We start from the raw sequence: 21407 nt of genomic DNA on the forward strand, positions 1-21407 counted from the left end.
AATATAGTCTTACGGGAAATATTAAAATCATTATTCGTTTCAATCGTTTGAACGCACGAATTGGTACAGTTTTCCAACTTCTAAATTACATCTTAACAAACGAAACTAATCTTTATAAGCAATAATATGATTTAGAACAAAAATGCTGGCATTCAGTAACGATATTCTCAAAACAAAACTTAACACATGAAAAAATAAGCTTTAATGCTATCGTTATAAAAATGTAAATTCATTAACAATAATATTAATTTATTCATTTTAAAACAATCAAAAGTAATCCTTATAAATATTGGAATAAGAATATATGGATAATTACTAGCTATATTGCGAATTGATAGCATGTTACAATACAATTGAAATCGCTCAAAAATAATCTCTATTGTGATTGTGATAAAGTCAAATATTAATTGACATTACAAGCATAATTTCAATAATGGTACATTCTACCATATTTGTTTAAAAACGAGAACAATATCTGCTTATTTTGATAAAGACAAAAAATCTTTAACGATTGTAAGAAACTAACTTTGTGAGCCTCTTGGTTGCCTCCAGGCAGCGTGAAAGCCAGCCGCAGAATCAGAATCAGAATCGCCTTCTTCACTAACGCCCATTTGCGCTCGTGGCTGAAAAAAATTAGTGTTTTTCGTTAAAGAATTGATATATTTATTAAGCCACTTGATTGAACATCAAGACAAAACAGTTCTCTTGAAATAAATGAAACAATATAACATAGAACAATATAACTCGCACTATACACAATAATAATATGTATATATAAATAAATATATATAAATTTGAAAGTATCAATGGAGAAGCTAATTTCAAATTGTTTGGCATAAACACAGTTTATGAAAGTCATGAAGTCAAAGTCAAAATCTTGATTCAATATAGAAGCGTTGTACTGGCTTATTGACTGTCAATAATATACCATCGGTTCAGAAATAGACATCTCAGACCGGAGACGAACCGACGAAAGAAACTTAGCGGTTTTATTTTATCTCATATTATAAGACCATATACGTTTTATCCCAGAAAGAAGTGAAACCTGTTGAGGGTGAATGGGTGGGTGTAAAATTAATGCATAATAAATAAGATTAATTCACTATGATTACCTGATCTGGAGTTGATGGCGTACTTCGGCTGTGAGCTCCAACTCCTCGCCTTCCACTAGCACCACGTCTTCTGATTTTGCTGCTCATCGGGGGAGGCATCAACTTATCATCTTTCTGTAATATGCGAAAACACATAACTATAGCAAATCTATTTCGTCAATTCAAAACACATAATCATAATGTGTTTTATACAACTTATTATTTAAAATAAACAGTCATTATTTGTGGCCGATGTGAAACTCATTTGGATTAGAAAACCTTTATTAAAATGTTACATATAAAGCGATGCAATAATATTCGACTTGAAAGGGTTTAGCAGGGTAAGTATGACGAGTCGGCAAAAGGTGCGAAGGTTTTTTCGACTTTTTAAACGCAATTTTTATGAGTCAATCACACAACACAAAAGTATTACAAAATACATAATTATAGTAATTGGAAATCACAGAAAACATAAAAATAATATTAACAATAATTTTTATTTATTTTTAAGCGACAACCGTATTTATTCGAAAAAAAAAACAATATATAAAATATACTCTTTTATATTATCTAAAAGTTTTATCGTTTATATTCACGTTTAATCCGTCTAGCTGAATTACTTTTTTAAAATGTAACTTTTTGTACGATAGTCATACGGTCATTTTTTTCCAAATCTCAAGGAAAGCGACTAAATATATATGAATCGCATTATTACATCTAGTAGATATTTAGACATAAGTTAATCGATATTAGCTGTCGCTCATCACATTTATCTGGCTAAGCAATTTTACATTCAACCATACAGGCGACACTTCCAAATAACTTCTTCGTTTTTCGACACTAATTAATATTTAATATAACCTTCTCACTCATTATTATTGACGTTATAGAAATTTAATTAAACAACGATTCCTTCACCTGTATATTATCAGCCGATCCCCATGATTTATGGAGTTGCTCCCCATCATCGGACCGTCTGTCCAGATCTCTGTCACGGGCTGATTTAGGTACATACGCGGATGACCTTGTAGCTCCAACGCCTAGGAAATTACTAAACGCTTCCGTTGTCTTCTTTACGCGAACGTTTAGGGACCCTATACGAAGGAAGCCTTCTTTTTCTGAAACATTAAATTCTTAATTAGTTAAAGTATTAATATATCAACCGACGATAGACACAAATATAGACCCAACTAGACACACAACAGCTTTCCCTATTTGTATCTGTGACATATAAATATATCATTATGATCAACAATGTGATCACATTACTAAATATAAAAATACGCTAAAAATAAATTTACTTAAGATGTTATTAAATTGAATGATGGAATTAATATTGTAACAATATTGGTTACTAGAAGTTTTTAAGTCTTCAATTTCGACAGTAAATTATTTACAAATAATATGCTTAAATGGAAAATTATAGACGAAAAACCGTCACCCATTAACGAAAAAAATATTCGTTACATAAATTTTATTAGAAATTTGATACCGGCGCACATCTTACGAAGAGCAGCGAGCACGCTCGCATAGGATCGGACGAGTCTGAAACTATGGTTGATGATTACGCACAGTCTTAGACTCGCACAGATCATGCGCTTTACTTTTTGCGTAATGGGCTGCGTTGTTGCTCAGCGTTTCTAATTTCAGTTGATTATAATTTCTTAATTATTTGGCAGTAATTAATAATCTTTGCTGCAGTTTGCCACGTGTGCGCTCGGCCAAATAGTTACGAAGATGAATCAAAAAGAATATGTAACATTTTGCGGATATATTTGTTTTGAAGAATCACACTATATGTAGGCACAGTTATTTCATCATATTGTTTACGTAAATATTCGTTAAAGACGCAAAAATATAGAAAAAAATCGAGTGACATGCGGTGATAAAGTATCCCCTAACTAATTGACGCGTAATCTACTACAACCGTAAACTACGGTCGCTTTCTGTGTATAAGAATTTAAAAGAAGTTGATCAAGCTTTGAAGATACTCCGCGATCAACAGTCGCCTCAATTAAGGAAATCTCAAAAATCTCGAGAATTTGGTTTTGGAAGACAGAATAATTAACAAATATTTAGTTGAAATAAAAGAGGAACCATTAAACCCGATATAATTGTGTCACTGGGAATTAGAATAGTGTTAGCAATTAACCACGAATGTCTTACCAACCGTTTGTAAATTTCTAGGCGTAATATCACAATGCTACATCGTGATTCGTGTCAATTTCCTTATCGTTTTTTCACCATGGATGAAACATGGGTCGACCATTTCGATTCCCAAGTTAAGAATCGAATTCCTAGGAACGATTCTCCAGATTTAGTTTGTTGATTTTCACTAATCCCTAAAATTAAAGTAGCATATTCATGGAAATTAGATGATGTTGACGCAGTTACAACTGTCGTAGATACACGTGTTTTTTTTTGTAGAACAAATAAGAAAATTGTATAATATATCAAATGTAGATTACAAAACTATTATGCAGCAAAATTGAATATTTTTATTACATATTCTTAAAATATTTTTACATTGATTTTAAGAACTTTTTGATTCATCCTCATAAACCAAGAACACAGTAAAAATGTTATATATACGTCAGACATACAATTTATATTATGCCTTATTCCTAAAATCATAAGGACTATTTCGTTTAATGTGAGAAATGAACACAAGAACCAAAGTCACAAACGAATGAAATCAAACCTAATAAGCGTACACATAGAGATTAAATTATTAAATCTCCGTTTGGCTGAAGTAACACAAATAACGTACACAGAAACGATAGTCACAAAAAAGTTAGACACACGTGTGAAGGCCATTTTAATAATCCCTTAGAGGTAATTTTATTAAATCTGTGTATACCATTCTTAATCAGCTCAAGCTGGGATTGTGATACCCTTATAGTGGGCGCAGACGTAACTGTACGGCGTAAAATATTATTGGTGGTGGGTTCTGTGAAACAGGTTTGATTAAATTTGGTACATGTTTAAGTACATCGGACGAAAACTTACATTTATACAATCAACACCTATTTTGTTTTAAGCTATGCATTCTTTTTCTTAATCGCGAACAGCTTCTATATTCCACTGGAGAGAAAAGAGATGCTTTCCTCTTACGGGGATTTGAAGCTATTCCACCAAGCTGTTGCAATGTGTTTTGGTAGATGTTCATTCAGACAATGTAACCTACATTCCTACCGATGTCTCTCTTCACCACGGAGCATAAAATTAATCGTAAGCTACAAATCACTTATTCATGTCACAATTTCATTCTATAACGTTTAAGACACTCATGATTTATCCCTTCGACCATATTATAAAAAAAAAAGAAAACAAAAAAAAAAAAACAAAACGGTACCTTTTCATTTTTATATATACAACTGTAATGAAATATAATTAAAATATTATTATTATATATACAAATATGACATGTATTGTCATAATAAAACAAAAATCTGTGAGATAATTATAGTCACTTATTTGTCCATATAAGTTATTATCAAATGACATGAGATTACTTGTCAAGAATTTTTCCATCATAGCTACGTTGCTGATTGAAATATGGTAACATTAAAATGATGCATTCTATATTTAAATTCTTGAGGCGCGTTGTATGATAACATACAGACACGGGGCTGAAGGGGTAGTTTGTTCCTATAATATGTCTAGACTCACTGCGGTAAGACCCTGGCGACAGTGACGTGTCCATATGCACCAAGTACTGTCGAGGTTTCTTCCCAGACCAGTCTCTCACATTAGGATCAGCATCTGTAAAATGAATTTGTTTTCGGTAATTGACGGGATTTGTCAAAATAACTACTCAAAAATGATATCTAAAGTTAAAATAAATGAAAATATCTGGAAAATTATATCTGAATGTAGGAAGTACCTTAATAAAAAGTAACATATGACACTAATATTTAAAAATAGTCGGACCCGATATCTAAGGACACGCAAGAGAAGTGAAACTTTGCGTCAGAAAGTTGTCATATGAAATGTTAATGCTAGAAATTCGACCTCAGAAAATATTTTGATTTAGAAATATCAGAACTAACAGTAATTTATTGCCATCTGATATAACCTTAAACATCGATATCAATCATATTTTTTTTATAATATAGATAGATGGTCACCACCGCTCATAGACATTGGTGCGGTAAGAATTATTAACCATCCTATTGCCAATGCGCCACCAACATTGTAAACTAAGATGTTATGTCCCTTGTGCCTGTAGTTACACTGGCTTACTCATCCTTAATACCGGAACGTTCTAAGTAATGCTATTTAGCGGTAAAATGTCTGATAAGTGGGTAGTATCTAACTAGACGGGCTTGCACAAAGCCCTACAAAGTTAAATATGTTTGGATTTATATATATTTATTTATGTTATTTACGTATGGTTTGTAAAGAAATTATACTATTCTATGATCTTGTCAAATTATATATATTGTCCTATTATTATGTATAATTCTTTAAGGTTATTAAAGCCAAGATTTCTTATAGTTTTGTCTTTTATATATAATGTTATATATTTATCATTTTTTCCTCGCATAGTCATCACGTCATCTATGGTTTGGAAAAAAAGTTGTATCTTCAGTTTACAGCGCCATCTACGATGGAACGTGATACTACCTACTTTAAACTTATATAAATTGTTTGCTTGAGTTTTCGTTAGATGGCGCTGACAATTATGTGCCGTAATAATCAATAGATGTCGCTTTTTACTTAATATTGCAAATAAATATTTTTATCAACTGTGAGAATATTAAACAATTATAAAGGAGCTTTTCTTAAGAAAAATTATATAAAATAAACTTGTTATATATCATGAGATATCAATGTCCAAAAATAATAAGACATACATTATTTAGCTCATTTCTATATAGGTTTGAATCATGATTTTCAAAACAATTTACGAAGGATATAATCTATTAATCGAACAAGAAAGTAACATTTCAGTTCAGTTTATTCTGGGTGGGGAAAACTACACTAATTTCAAAAAAAGTTAAATAATTTGCTATCCTCTTTTAACAGAGTACAAGAGAAAAGGATATTTATAGTTCTACTAAATTATCTGATTTTTTACGGACTCGGCTCCAATTAAAAAAGATTATATATATTAATTTAACTTACCGTATACTTCTACTAGAAGTCTGTAGACATTTTCGTGGCGAAATCTCATTGCAATATGTAATGGTGTGTATCCCTGTAATATATATATATATATATATATATATATATATATATATATATATATATATATATATATATATGTATTAATATACATGGAAAAGGATTCGTTTAATAAGAATAGTAATCATTTCGTATTTTCTAAAACACTACGTAAATAATAATGTATTTAAAATAATTGCTATTTAAAATTAATAAACGATAACAATCGTTTATTAATTTTAAATAGCAATTATATATTTATCATTTTTTTTTTCATTTCCAACCACTGGTCAACTTCATTTCCAAATTGTTATTTGGATTGAAGTTGACCAGTGGTTGGAAAAACAAAAATCACGGGTTCAAATCTGGCCACACCGCTAAATTTACATATACTTAATTAGTGTTTATAATTAATGTCGTGCTTGGCGGTGAAGGAGAACATTGTGAGGATGTGTCGAATGAAAATCTGGGACGTGTGTTTGCACCGAGCCCGCTTTGGAGCCATCAAACCTTTTCAAGAGGAGGCCTAAGCCCAGCAGACATACACAAAATTTTACTTTTATTCGATTAACACTTATATTCTTTAACATCGAGCTTCAAATCGATTTCCGTATCGTCACATATTCTCCGAACCTCCCCTAGTTTCGTAGCGTAGGACTTTTAATATAATATTATGAAGCAAATATTAAATCACACCCCTAATATTACGACAGCGACAGGTGTAAAGTAAAAAAGGGAATTCGATAAACGTAATATCTAACTTAAATAATATAAGCGATTTGAACATTTGTAATTTTATTCTTGGCGACACGATTTATTTAATAGCACATCAAAATGGCGGACGAGGAGTGTAATTTTACCGCGCTTTTCAGACAATCTACAAGTAGCGATAATAAAATCAACTTACCCCATTCTAGGATGTGACGTTGTCAGCGCATGAAAAGAAAGTAATGTCTGTTTAACGATACCGTAAAAGGTGTTAAATGGTTTTGCGACGAGTGAATTTGATTGAACATTAAGATTCGGGTGAAGTATTCTAAATACGTGTTAACAGCGTTCGGCAGTTAGCACATGATGAAATTACGGGTGATTAAGGCGATACCTCGCCGAGATAACGTGTAGCGTCTGCTCATGGTGTTTCATTTTCTGGTCCGAATTAAATATTACATGTGTTTTGATTTCGGTGATAAATGTTAGATTTGAAAGATATCTCAAACTTTTTTTTCATCTGTCATTGAAATATATATTAAATTGGTTCAATAATTTAGTAATATTGAGATTACCGTCATTGTCTGTTGGAGTATTTCTGTTTCTCGAAAAACAAATTAGCAAAAAAATATTACTGAAGTCAGAATAAAATATTTTTCTTAAAAAGAAAAAGTTTCTCATGAATTTTAATATATATTATTTAATAATCAGTATAAATACCCAGAGACAAATGCTTGTATCCCGACTAGTCGTGTTGTTCGTTAATTTTCATACACGATATAAAATGTGAGCAGTTATATATTTATAATGAATGTTTAATCTGTATAAAATAATAATTGTTTACATGATAAGTTGTTCCCAGTAAATTATACATATTACAGCCAATTTCAAACGAAAGCGGAACAAATACAAATAAGCAACTCTGACATTGAAATGACGCGATACAATTGTTCAAGATTCAAAAATGGCGTTTTAAATGTTTGCAAATTTGATATTGAAACTTTGGAACTAAAATTATAGTGGATATAAGTTAAGTGAAATAGTGTTGCATTATATATAAAGATATATTATTAAAGCACTTTTTGTAGTACATAATACAGCAGAGCTATTAGCAAATGGCACGGAATACGTAAACCTAAAGTTCGTTTATCTTTATTCCTTCTTCGATAGGAATAAGCTATAAGCCGGTGGTAGATTTAAGTTTATTTTGCTTGTAAAACTTACTTATAAAAAAATATTTTTTTGATTACAATTTTGAAGACGTAAAAGTTAATAGATTTAGAATTAAATCCGATTTTACAAATAGGAAAAAATATCAAACATCTTTTATTAAGATATTGGATATAAATATAACTAAGTCTAATGCAAATGACTATTTGCCAAATATACTTAAGCTGAAAATAAATCTAAATAATTATTAAGGGACGAAATTTAATTGTTACAAGATAATGACGAAGGAGTAACTCACGGAGCGTTCGTTGACGATGTGTCGATGGATGCCTGCCAGCAGTTTTACTAAGTTTTCGTCGCCACGTTTACAAGCCCAGTGCATTGCAGTCTGAAATTATATGGACAAGGATTTACATTCTATCGCTTTATATAAATTAGTTAAACAAAACGATTCAACTAATCAAATTCATTAAATCATATTAGATAAATATACAACTGACTTTATAACAATCAAAGCAAATAATACAATTTTAACAACAACTTAATCTTAAGACGTTTCTAAATATTCAAAATGAAAATAAAAGAGAAGAAACAAACAGAAATATAAGGAAAATATCTCATTATGTTTTCAGCGATGACGTCAACGATAAGATGAACGAAGTTGGAAGATTATGTGAATACTTTTGTAAAAATAGAAATATACAATAAGTAAAATCAAAATCACAAAATTAAATTAATCATACTGTACATAATATAATCCATTTATAATAATCACTTTTTTACAATTCGACCGCCAATATCATACGTTGTACACAAAACATATAAATCGCACGGAAGCATTAGATTTTTTACCGTGATTATAGCCAAATAACAGCAAATTATCTGGATAAATATCTAAGCCTAACTTCAAAACACGAACGATTTTAGTAGGTTGGGAAACAAATGACTTGATTGCTCGCCTTTTATTTTTATGTATGTAAAACACTGACGGACAATATAATGCCGAAATTATAGCTCATGATAATAGGAACGTATTAGGATGATTTGCATCCAGATTAAAGATTATATTTTGTTGAAGGTGGGTGCTATTAGCATAGTTATATGAATTAACTTGGTCATCATCCGTGGTCGTTTTAATTTAAAAATCGTCGGGAACGGGAAATTTCGGAGCGATGCCGATACTTGTTATCTTTAATGCGACCGTTTAGATTGAGACTCTCTTTTCATCGTCGGGTTTTGTTATCTATATGTCGAGAGATTTAACGTTATTTTAAGTAACGTTACGTTTTGATATTATTATTTTATACAATATATGTTTGGGTTAAATTTAGACGTGCGTTCTCAGCTTTAAGAAATTATTTCAAAACGTTATCGTGTGATCTGTGAAAAAACATTGTGAGAAAACCTATACGCCTCCGAATAAATTCTAAAATGTATATTCATCTGCTACCCGCGGAGAAGCAGCGGGACAGGTTAATTTAATAAAGGCCCACAAATAATTTTAGTATTCAATATAATTATTGAATGAAAGGGCACACGCTAAAGGCTTTTTGTATATTACCCTCAAATCTCATGAATATTTACTCACATTTTTATTATGCGATTTTAGTCTTAATAAACCTTTAAACATTAAATGGATAAATGCAATGATGAATTTAAAGGTCCGCTAAAAAAGGTGTGATCGTTCTTTTTTGGTTAAAAAAAACAAGTTTGAAGATCGATATCTCTAAAATCTTTAAAATCTTTCCAAAGGAACTCGATTCCGTTCGGCCGCATACCGGTTCTCAGAGTAAACAGAGCGTCGCTTTATCGAGGGGTTACCAATCGTAGGTACAAGGTGTAGGCGTGATCGTAGCTGATTCAGTGGAATAGTGGCCTGTACCGAGGTTCGGCGTCGGGAGAAATATGGGACTCGAGGGAGGTGGTGTTAATTTCCAGCGGCCGGTACGATTTCGAAACGTCGACCGAAATTGGCGGTGCCATTTTCGTGTATTAGCTTTCTCTCCGATATTCTGTTGCGGGCAATTTCGGTATTGGACGTTTTTCGTCTATAGTCGTCGGCAGTCTAGTGGCACTATTTAAAATTAGAAAAGCTTTTAACTGTAACTTTTAACTGTGTAACGTCAATGAGTGCAGACATTTCGTCAGTACTTGATACGTCTTCGAATCAAACGTTTGCGTTAAAATTCTCCACTTGGGAAGCAATATATATATTTTATGAAATTTCTTCACTTTAACTTACTTACTTAATGTTACAAATGCGAAGTGCAGAGCAAACGAAACTAAGTTTTTATAAAGAGATCATTTTCGTAGTGACATAAAGTAATTTGGCAAAATGGATTAGAGATAAACATATAAAAACTAGGACAATTTTAGATGTCATAATATTTAACAAATAACTATTTTTATATAAAATAATTAAGTTAAATGAATTTATTAAGATTCAAAGAGACAGCAAACAATCCCTGTATTTGTTTTAAAGACGGAATTAAATGCTGATCGCTTGGGGTTGTAGCTTCATTTACATTGAAATACAAGGTTACCCAGATATACATATATCGATTGCTATAAATTATAGTGTGATGTGGAAAGCGGGTATCTAAGCAACGATTGAACTTAGACATTAACTATTCATTAACGTGCACTTTATTTAAATATATTCAATAATTAATATTTAACATACATAACGAATTTGACAATTTTCAAATCAAATTTAATTTATGATTACTCATAATTTAAATGAAAATAACGAAAACTTGCTGTTATATACAGCTTAATAATAATTAACCGGCAATTTTGTTCATGTTTATAGCCATCCTAATTCCAGAGTAATAAAGCAATTGAGTTAATATGAATGATTTTAAATATTATCGAGACAAGGGCATGTTTGCCATTTGTTGGAGATGCTGTAAAACATGTGGATATTAAGGAATACAGGTTCAAAGCCGCTCAATATTCGCGCAAACATTTTTACTGTATAGCGAATAATTGATAATTAATTCTCTAATTCTCTAGCTCCAGTAAGCTTCTCTATCAGTATCTAAAACTACTGGTAAGAGAAAGAGGAAAATCTGTGTGACAGAGAGAAAACTATCCTACTAACGTACGAGTTTTTGAAATTATAAATTGGTAGTTAATTTTTACTTACTACCATATTATAATAACTATATATAAATGTTGAAGCGTAATAGTGAAATAATGCGATAACTTAGAATCCTACACTAATTGCTAATTCCGAGAGGGCAAACAGCTGATTGATGCATTTTATATATACGGCTTCAACATGCATGTTACGTTATAAGTATGTATTTTAATATTATGTAGAAACCTCTTTCCAGCCTACTGGTACTACATCATAAATACTTCTATTATTTTAGTTTATATCCATCAATATTCTTAAGCATATGTATTCTATAATATTATGAACGGCAAATCTAATAAGCAATTGAACTCAAATGTATTTACTTAGATAATAAATTTAATAAAGTCAAGACGAGTTATCGAATAAAAAAATCTTTACTCGTCATAAAAGCACTTCCAGGTGAGTTTAACTTTTGACAGAATAAACACATAAGCAATAAATTACATCTACAAGCGTGAACACAAACATGAACAAAATTTTTCATTGTCATAGTTTATTTGGACGCGCCGATCAGCTTTACGTGTTTACCAAGGCACGGAAACAGTATCGCAGTTACACAAATATCAAACCAACACTAAAACTTTATATTATAGTATTATCAATGCTATAAAACGTTGAATGTGATTTTTTTAAATACATTTTCTTACTATATAACATCGCAACCCGATTATGTCAGAGGAATTAACGACATATTAAAAAAAAGAAAGACATTCATGAGTTACTTTAAACAAATAAACTTTATAACGGTCTATTAAAATCTATTCCGACACCTTCGAGATCACGAATCGAGATAAAATATGAGTTATAATTATTCTGGTTTTGATATTAGTTTTTTTTACAACGATGACGATGAAATATAGATGCCATTCGGATTTGATGTTAATTACATACGTGTTATTTATAAGATAAAACAGTACCACTTTATTATTTTTTTTTTTTTCGAAATGCTAATAAGAAATTGTCAAGGAATTTAATCCGCATCATCTTAGATTTATAGAACTACAAAATTTAAAAAAGAAAGTATACTTACGTACTGTTGTGTTCAGCAACGGGATGCAATATCGCACGACATGCAGAAAATAAACACAGTATTAGTTCATGAACACGTTAACTTAATTTATTAAAAATATTCACACCAATAATTCTGTTATTGGTGTGAATATTTTTTCAATATAATATGTGTTCAGAACACACTGCGTTACATGTGTTAACATAATATTATCCATTAAAGTGATTTTAATCATTCCTTATCTGTGGTTACAGTGTTTTAAAATATCGTCGTCAACCGACACTTCGCGTGGAGTTACTAATATAAATATGATGAATACGTCTGTTAGTACTTTGGTATTTTAACTTTAAACATATATACTGACATCTTATTTTACCCTAAGAGGTTTTTAATGTGTAAAGAAAAAGTAAATTTCGCCTTTATATATATAGCATGGATATATTTGAACGTTTCGTTCTTACTTCTTGCTTAAGAAGGGTGAAAATTGAAATTTGTTTATTAAAATTTTCAAGTCACCTGTAATTCAAGATGGCCGCGAGTTCGAACCCGCGCAAACACTGCTTGTTTATATTGCTTATTCTTTTAATTGGAGTTAGCTTTATTATATTACATATACATAGCCTCTACTATTTATTGGATTTTTTTTTCAGGCATAGAAATAGTTTGTATAAGTGGTTAATACTGAGAAAAGAATGACTAGGCGTTGTCAAACTTGATTTAAAAAAATGTACTGAATCGAAGTTAAACACTGGCATTACTATACTTTTTTACTCTATAGTAATATTATAATTTTAGCTGTCTCTTTGGTCTAGTAGCTTGATGTAAGGCAGCAGATCCGGAGGTCCTGGGTTTAATTCCCACGTCAGGCCAATAAAAAGAAATTGGGGTTTTCTGTCAGAAAATTATCAGTAGCGCCCGGAGACCAGAAGTGTGTAAAGCCGTTGGTCCTTCGCCTGAACTCTTTCCGGTCGTTTCGGATTGCCGTTCCATCGGATTATGAGAGTTAGGGAATAGAGAGTGCACCTGTGTTTGCGCACACACTTGTGCACTATTATATCTCCTGCGTAGTTGGCTAATCTTTCTTGAGATTGGCCGCCGTGGCCGAAATCGGTCTGGAGGACATTATTATTATAAATGCGAAAGTTACTCTATCTGTCTGTATAAAAGCCACTTTTTTATACCTATCACCTGCTCACGCCCCAAATGCGCGGTCGAAAACTAATTCTGAAATAAAGAAACATACGCAGTACTGTTCGGTGGTAAAATACCTCTTACTTACTCAGACGGACCATCACTTGACTCGCGAATTTTTTATTTTTTATTTTATAAAATATCAGCCGGCTACATTTTAATGTAAGATATTTTTTTTTTTTGGTATTTTATTTCACTGTGCTTTACTATATTTTAATACAAAAATATGTGCTCGTTGTGTGTATGTGTTTTTTATTATATATGTTTACTATAGTTTTATATGCTAAGTATATACTTTGGAGTGTTTTTTTCCGTTATAGAGAAAAGAAGCCAATATCCTTATATCGCGATATATTATATTTAGAAAACATTAATAAACTTTGTGATAGTTTTTTTTTTTTTTTATAGAATAGGAAGGTGGACGAGCATATGGGCCACCTGAAGGTAAGTGGTCACCGAACGCCCTTAGACATTGGCATTGTAAGAAATGTCAACCATCGCTTATAGCCAATGCGCCACCAACCTTGGGAACTAAGATTTTATGTCCCTTGTGCCTGTAATTACACTGGCTCACTCACCCTTATCCCAACAGTGGGACATTCACAGTCTGTTACTAAAAAAAACTAAAAATGTTAACATTACAAGACTTAAAACGGAAGCACCATATTAAAGTTTACTAAATTCACTCTAAATCCTAAGCACATTCGCATTTTATCGTTAGACGTGTCAAGTATCGAACACCTGCCTACAAGTTCACCCCAATAAAGATAGGTATCTTTCGACCTAAACTTTAACGCCTTGTAAACTAGTCTAGTGTATTTTACTTTATATATAATGCATATAAACAAATGTTTTTGACATCTACTATTAAATTATCTACCATTTTTTAATTAGTCAAATAAGCTAAGAATAATTAATAGGGCGGATGAAATATTACTTTTACTGTATGACGTAGTTCAATCTATATTTAATATACATTATCTATCAACTTTTAGTTTTGTATAAATAAATTAGAATGATTTTTATTTACTTAATACTATTTAAGCCTGTATAGCTCAGGAGATAAAACGTAGATATTTATCAATATAACGGGTTCGAGTTAGGATTAGTGCTATTAAAAATGCCAATTGATGTTTTTTTTTGAGTATATATATATGTTAGGATATGATAAATTTCACCCCAACTAATTAAGTAGTTCGACTTACAATGACATAAACAAAAGCTTGTCAAACAACCTTGTAAAAACTTTTATTATGAAAACCTTAGAAGTTAGAAAAGAATGTGATACCCCGTTTGTAAACCTTAAAATACTTCAAAACGAAAATCTTGGACAACGTTTCCGGGTCAGGCGGCAGCCGAATTCACTAATTTATCGCCCGCTAAGCTAATAAATTTACTGCGGGATTACATGGCTTTTGCACAAAGCAAGCTTTATAATTTGTACGATATAAATCTTTACTTTTAAATATAACGCTTAGACAAATTTCAAAGAGGCCTACCCTGGGATGGATGTTACGAAATAAGATACCTACTGCTGGCTATATGTGTAAAAAAAGTATATTGATGGATGTATATTAGATTGTTTTGTGTGGATTGGGATTTAAAAAAACAACTAGTACGGCGAAAGCTTGGAGCTTCACCGCGCTGCTTCGGTTCGGTTGATCATTATTATATCACTGAAGTCGATGATATTAGTGAAGATGATAGTTTCCGTCCATATTATTATAATACTATTGAGCCGAAAATTTATAGTGGATAGAACCCGTGATATTTAACCGATGATCTCGTGTTCAAATCCAAGATGAGTTTCTCTTTTCTAAAGGAGGCATGTCATAAAATTTTGCCACGTGTCTCCACAAAGCCACATTGAAGATTCAAATATTCTCCTTAAAGAAGAAGTTTTTGTACTTCTCCTTTCAGAAACTCAGAAAATGAAGACCCAATATTGAGACATTTAAGAGTGTTACTATAATTATATTACATTTATCTATTTCAATACATATAAAAACATATACTAAAGATCACCACGAATCGACTAAAAATCTGAAACCTTTGTACATATTATAGAATATTGTATTTAATTTCTTAAACTAACATTCAACAATAGTCAAGTGGAAACGCACTATAGATACAAAATCACTAATATCAAAGAACAAGTTTGTAGAGTCAATAAAACTATCCGACTTCCGTCCCACATATCCCATAAAGTGTAAATTTTGTACAGGTTATTTTATTTTAGGTTCTTAAAGAGCAATGTTGTGTTCAGACAGGATGCGAGTTCAATGTTAACTCGATCCGATGCCGAGGCGTTTTTGGAAATTCGTTAGGAATTCAGTTACGGCGACGATTTGGCTTTTGTGGTCCTTTGTTGGTCGGTTAATTGTTTTCGCTTTAATGCTAATTTCCGCAAAGACGTATAACAAACAAATCTGCCAGTAGTAAAACTGTCAGTTATACGCTATTTCAATACGTCGCAGTTGATAATAAAACATTCTGACATACAATTATTGAAGAAAAAATCACGTTATTGAAGAAAAAAAAAACACCATTTAACTATAATTGTAAAATCTTTACTCAAATAAATTGTGAGCAAGTGTGAGTAAGTTAAATACAAAAAAATACATATTACATATACAAGATTATATAGCTAATAAAGTTGGTTTTCGTAGATACAGGATATATAAAATTAATTATATACATACATATGTATCTGTGTGTGTGTGTGTGTGTGTGTGTGTGTGTGTGTGTGTGTGTGTGTGTGTGTGTGTGTGTGTGTGTGTGTGTGTAATTTAATAATTAAAAGGACTAACTGGAGAGCTGTTTTCTATAGAATCTACATTCTGCATTAGTGCTCGTGAATAAAGTATATGGTTTGAATTTGGTTTCTGTAGTTAATGTTGATATCTTTTTGTTATAACTATTATCGACGATTATCGACGATTTGGTTTTATTTTTATTTCCACATTTAGCCCAATTTTCTTTATTACTTAAAGTAAGTAATTAATAAAATGATTTGAATAATATTTTAGTCAAAAATATTCATTTGTTTTATAATATTATCAAATAAAAATATATTAATATCCTGTAAACATTTTTAAGAAAATTTGCTGTCATTCCGCTATCCCTATACTTATTCGTGTTAGGTATAATATATCTAAATTATTGATGAAGAAATTATTTATTTAACGTTTTAAAACCTACCACCAATTCTTCGTTTTTCTAGAGACGTCTTTAGCCGCTCATCAGCTAACATATTTGATACATTTTAAGCTATTTTTCTCGCAATTCTAATTGAATATTAGTAAGTAGTTACACGCATTTAACGTATGTTTTATTTATCTACAACACAAAGTATAATTAGCCCGGACTTCCTCTACATTAAAAAAGTAGAGGTACTTTAATTATTAGCTTAAGTATTTTAAACACACACGTCGTGCTATTGAATACCTTCAGACTTTTTCTGCGCAATTACGCGACAGTGTGACCAGGTGTCGTGGAGTAATTTGTTCCGGTGTGAACAACTTCCTACCTCGGCATATTGATTGCGTTTGCTTGTATGTCAATTAGTATAACCGGGACGATGCGTCTTCAGCGCTAATTATCATCTTGTCATTATATAGTTATGTCAGAGTGACAGGAAATTGATATGCGTATCGGATTTGATCGCGATTAAAATGAGATGACATAAGCCCTGATGTATGAGGATCGATTCGCTATTTCGCTTAAATTAAACTAATAGATAACTTTCTTTATGCTTTCCATCCTATTTATATATTTCGTATATGTATTTACAGTTCATCTAGTACATTTCGTGAAGGGAAACATCGTGAGGACACAAATGCAAGTTGCATTTGCGTCAAACGGGTAAAAACAAACACGAGCTCGCGGAATAAGTTTTAAAATTTACCCTAAAAGAACTGGAGACCTTTGTTCAAGATTACGACTGTTACTTTTACTTTTCCTTACAAAAGATTATTAGATTGTGACGATTAAAGGTCGACCGTGATTAAACTGTTTTAATTTTCACATTTATTATAAATATCTCTATTTATCGAATAGAGGTATTTTGTAGAAGTATAGCAAGTAGTTTAATTACAGAATTACTTTAAGCTTTTATAGAGTTTTTAATTCTAAATTATATCATTGTACTAATGACACTTGACTCGTTCTTAACGATAACACCGCTTCGTTTCCTCCAATGGTAACGGAAGGGCAGATTAATTATTTGGCCGGAGAATTGGAATTGAGATTCAAAGGGGGAACTGCGCTTTTGAGCGGTGTTGATTCGAACTGAAGCCATATTTTTAAATTGTCATCTGTTAGTTCATGAATGTAAATTGTTCTTATAAACCAACAGCCTGTGAATGTCCCACTTTGTGGGACCTTTTGAATTTTACTTTGTGGATCTTTGATTTGGAGCTCATCTATCACGCTACTCCAATAGGTGTTGGTGATGGATTTTACTCACAATGGTTTCTTTATAACCGAGCATGAAAAGCACAAATAAACCAATAACAATAAACCAAATTTGAATATTCGTATAAGATTTACATCTAACCGTTGCGGCAACTCGATTCTTATGTCAATAATAAATACTATATATAGGACATGGTCCGTCTGAGTACATTCACTGATCCTAACGTCGACCTCGCTGCTAAGTTCCGGTATGAAGGTGGTATGAGCAACTGTTATTATACGCACGAGTGACAAAACGTCTTCGATCCCACGGCCACTACAGCTAAAGCCATTAGTGTCTGTGTGTGCAGATGTTACTAGCGAACAGGTGATAGTTTAATCTAATTTTAACAAAAATACAAAAACAAAGGTACTTACACCCTAGACACCAGGATAAAACCGCGTTTGATGAAGCATGAAAAAAAAAACAAATGTTATATATAACAAAACTATAATAATAAAATTACGACTCTAAAAGAAATGACAAAATAACACATATATACATTAAGAAAGAATATTTAAATGTTTGTAAGGTATACTTGTTGAAATAAGTTCGCCATCTTCTTGCCTGGCTTATAATCTTTCAATTAAGCTTTTTAACGCAACTTTCACTAAGAACTATCGAGTAAATATTCCGGTTATCCAATCGTGATAATCGATTGGAAATCTGAAGCATTAATTATGATGAGATAAACATTGAAGAGAAAAAAATCATTCAGCGCTGGTTATATTTTAAAGCGCTTATCTTTATTTATATTACAAAGCTTGACAATTTGCATTCTTTAACTTTGATCTAGTTGCTAAATTACATATAAGGTCATACAAGGTCAAGGTCCTGGGTTCAAACCCTGCGTAGAGACAATAAAAGGTTTTTCTGCCGAATAATTATCAATGTTTATATGCCTCGATAGCACGTAAATTCGTTGGACCTGCGCATGAAATTTTTTAGATCGTGTCGATTTGTCGTCTCATCGGATTATAGGAATGAGTACTTAGTCACTATAATGTTAGCGATTGGCTCCTTTGAGAGAGGCCGCCGTTGCCAAATTCGGCTTCGAGGATTCCATTATTGTCGAACGCGCTAATCGGACTACCAGTACGATTTGTATTTTTTTGCGTTTGATAGTCCGTTTATTGAGGTAGGCCGTAAAGCGATATAACTTCGCTACGGCCATAAAGAGCAGTAACCATAAACGTCAACTAATATGGTAAGCTTCATTAAACAGTATGAGTATAGTAACTACATACATTTATGTTCTGAAGTAATATTTTATATTCCTATTGGTTTTATACATTTATTACTCATTGCGGATTTAATCTCAAGTCTTGACAAATACTTATAAATACCCCTCTTACCCGTATGAACTTTCAATTTGAAGTTACAATTACTTGAAGTAATTAAATAAAAATAATTTATAATTACCCATCTTCTGTGCGTTTTAGTATATAATATCTTACCGTGAAGGGATCCTGAAACAAAAAATAAATATATATGTAAAATGTATTGTGACAAAGAAATTTTGGATTTCCCATGAGTTTTAACCATAAAAATAATCCTCAGACATTACGATATAAATACGATTTGTAATAATACATCCGGCTTTAATTAAACTTTAGCAGTAATAAGTTATTTTTCTTAAACGATTTAACAAAATTTTCCTGTTTAACTCCATAATATATAAACGGCATGCGTTTTATCAAAATCCTTTCAACTTCAACGTTTGAGCGATATTGAGTAACACAGGCGCAAATTGTTACATAAAAATAATAATATTTAAGTTCGCATTATATATTTTTTTAACAGATTTATTTAAAGTATCAACACACACATGTCGACGTAATTTTTTTTTAAATAATTTTATGAATTAATTTTGTATATTAATGAAATAGTGCAAAAAAACAGTTGATTGTGGGTTGGTCTATATTTAACATTGAGAGTCTAAATTGCTCAACAATTGAAAAATTTTGCTAGCATTCTTGCCACCATTATATACGGTCATCATTTGTACTGTAACTAGTTTCAATTGTGTATGTGTTATTTTTAGTAATAGATATAATCTACTATAGTTTTTTCACTTATATTTATTTCCAATTTCATAAGTAAGATTACTTTCTGCAAATTTTTGTTATTAATATTGCGTATCGCAATAGGTTTAATCAAACGAACTTGTACAATATAAATGAAGCGACGTAATTCGTACTTCATACTTTTATGTTTGAATAATTTAAAGCATAAAAAGCATTTTAAGTAACCAAAGCTATTTAAAGCGTCCTACTCGACTCAACTCTTCCAACAGTAAAAAAGACCAAAGAGAGCGGATAGAGAAACGCAAAAAATAATAGGGACATTAACACTTTACCTTTCCCCTTCGAAATAAAAACAAAACGTGTATGACCATTAAACTCTGAGCATCCCCATAACGTACCGAGCTCTCACTGAATCGCGTACTAAACTGGAAAAAAAAAATTGACAAAAAGTAAAGACTCATTCCCATGGACAGACCGTTCGACTACGTTTTAATACACCCATAATCTTCGATCGATGGATATGAAATATGTAATGCGGCTAATAGGCTTCGGCGTAGCTTCCTCAGCGGTCGAACCAATTTCGCCGATGGTAATACCTTTAATAATCCTATCATCACCGTGCCGCATGCATGCGATGTAATGACCGCTATTGACGCCAATAATGCCAGTAATGCACCTTAATTCAATAAATCTATTTGAGTTCCGGTCGTGATCGTTTTAATTTAAAAATTAAAAGACGCGAATTACGGGCAATTTTCGAGCGGTGCTTTAAAATGTATTACAATTTGTAAATAGGTCGAATAACAGCGAGTATGAGAATCGTCGTCGAAACTCGTTAAGAAACTTAATTCGAACTCAAATAAATAAACGAATAGGAAATCCGAACGATTAATCTCAATCACAAAACCGCGGAACAGTAAATAATTAGTCATCGAATGTCGTTACGAGTAATGCGTGTCGCCCGTGTAAATGATACTTTCGTATGAATATGAGCGTGGTGAATGAGGATTTCTAAAATAAGAGGTAATTTATTATAGAGAGCAGTGCAGGCAGTGACGCAAACACTCGTCGACAGTTATTAAGCGTTAGAACACTGCATCAAAATGAAGCGAACTCGATACACTCGGAGATATCGTCTCTTTTGCGTGTGGCGTCCATTCGAAACTAGTTCATACATCAACCCGTTGACAAATAACTTCTCATTATTCTTTCTCTCGCTCTGGCTCCGTTGATATTAATATACTCGATTTTTACTGTTCCATCGATGTGTTACAGATCGATAATTTAAATATCGATTTTGATAGATCGTTCGCGCGTTAACCTATAAAAAGACGTCGTCACTTCGATGTTTTAATCTCGCATTAAAGGCTCATAATTACGTCGTGTACAGATCGGGTAGATAATTATTTTTTTTCGTGCCGCGACTAAACATTGTGAATTTAAT

At 31.8% G+C, this 21407-nt stretch overlaps 2 protein-coding genes across 3 annotated transcripts in view; both read right to left on the reverse strand.

Annotated features, from left to right (window-relative positions):
- Positions 1 to 251: 251 nt before the first annotated feature.
- LOC126780529 (uncharacterized) lies at positions 252 to 6289 on the reverse strand. Of its 2 annotated transcripts, XM_050505101.1 has the most exons (6): positions 6222 to 6289; positions 4764 to 4856; positions 3952 to 4041; positions 2010 to 2209; positions 1113 to 1226; positions 252 to 623 (listed from the first exon to the last, which is right to left on the reverse strand). In XM_050505101.1, the coding sequence occupies exons 1-6, from the start codon at positions 6268 to 6270 to the stop codon at positions 522 to 524; spliced, it is 648 nt and encodes a 215-aa protein (XP_050361058.1). In that variant the 5' UTR covers positions 6271 to 6289; the 3' UTR covers positions 252 to 521. The 2 variants fall into 2 exon arrangements, with proteins under 2 accessions (XP_050361058.1, XP_050361059.1); XM_050505102.1 differs by lacking the exon at positions 3952 to 4041.
- A 2117-nt stretch (positions 6290 to 8406) lies between these two features.
- The window catches only part of LOC126780690 (uncharacterized), a 45195-nt gene continuing 32194 nt past the window's right edge, over positions 8407 to 21407 (reverse strand). Inside the window, exons 5-6 of the mRNA XM_050505321.1 lie at positions 19394 to 19405; positions 8407 to 8526 (exon numbers count right to left, since the gene is read on the reverse strand). Of these exons, the coding sequence (XP_050361278.1) occupies positions 8407 to 8526; positions 19394 to 19405 (132 nt within the window). The remainder of the gene's footprint in view (positions 8527 to 19393; positions 19406 to 21407) is intronic.

Source organism: Nymphalis io, chromosome Z, assembly GCF_905147045.1.
Source record: "Nymphalis io chromosome Z, ilAglIoxx1.1, whole genome shotgun sequence".
Taxonomy (NCBI): Eukaryota; Metazoa; Arthropoda; class Insecta; order Lepidoptera; family Nymphalidae; genus Nymphalis; species Nymphalis io.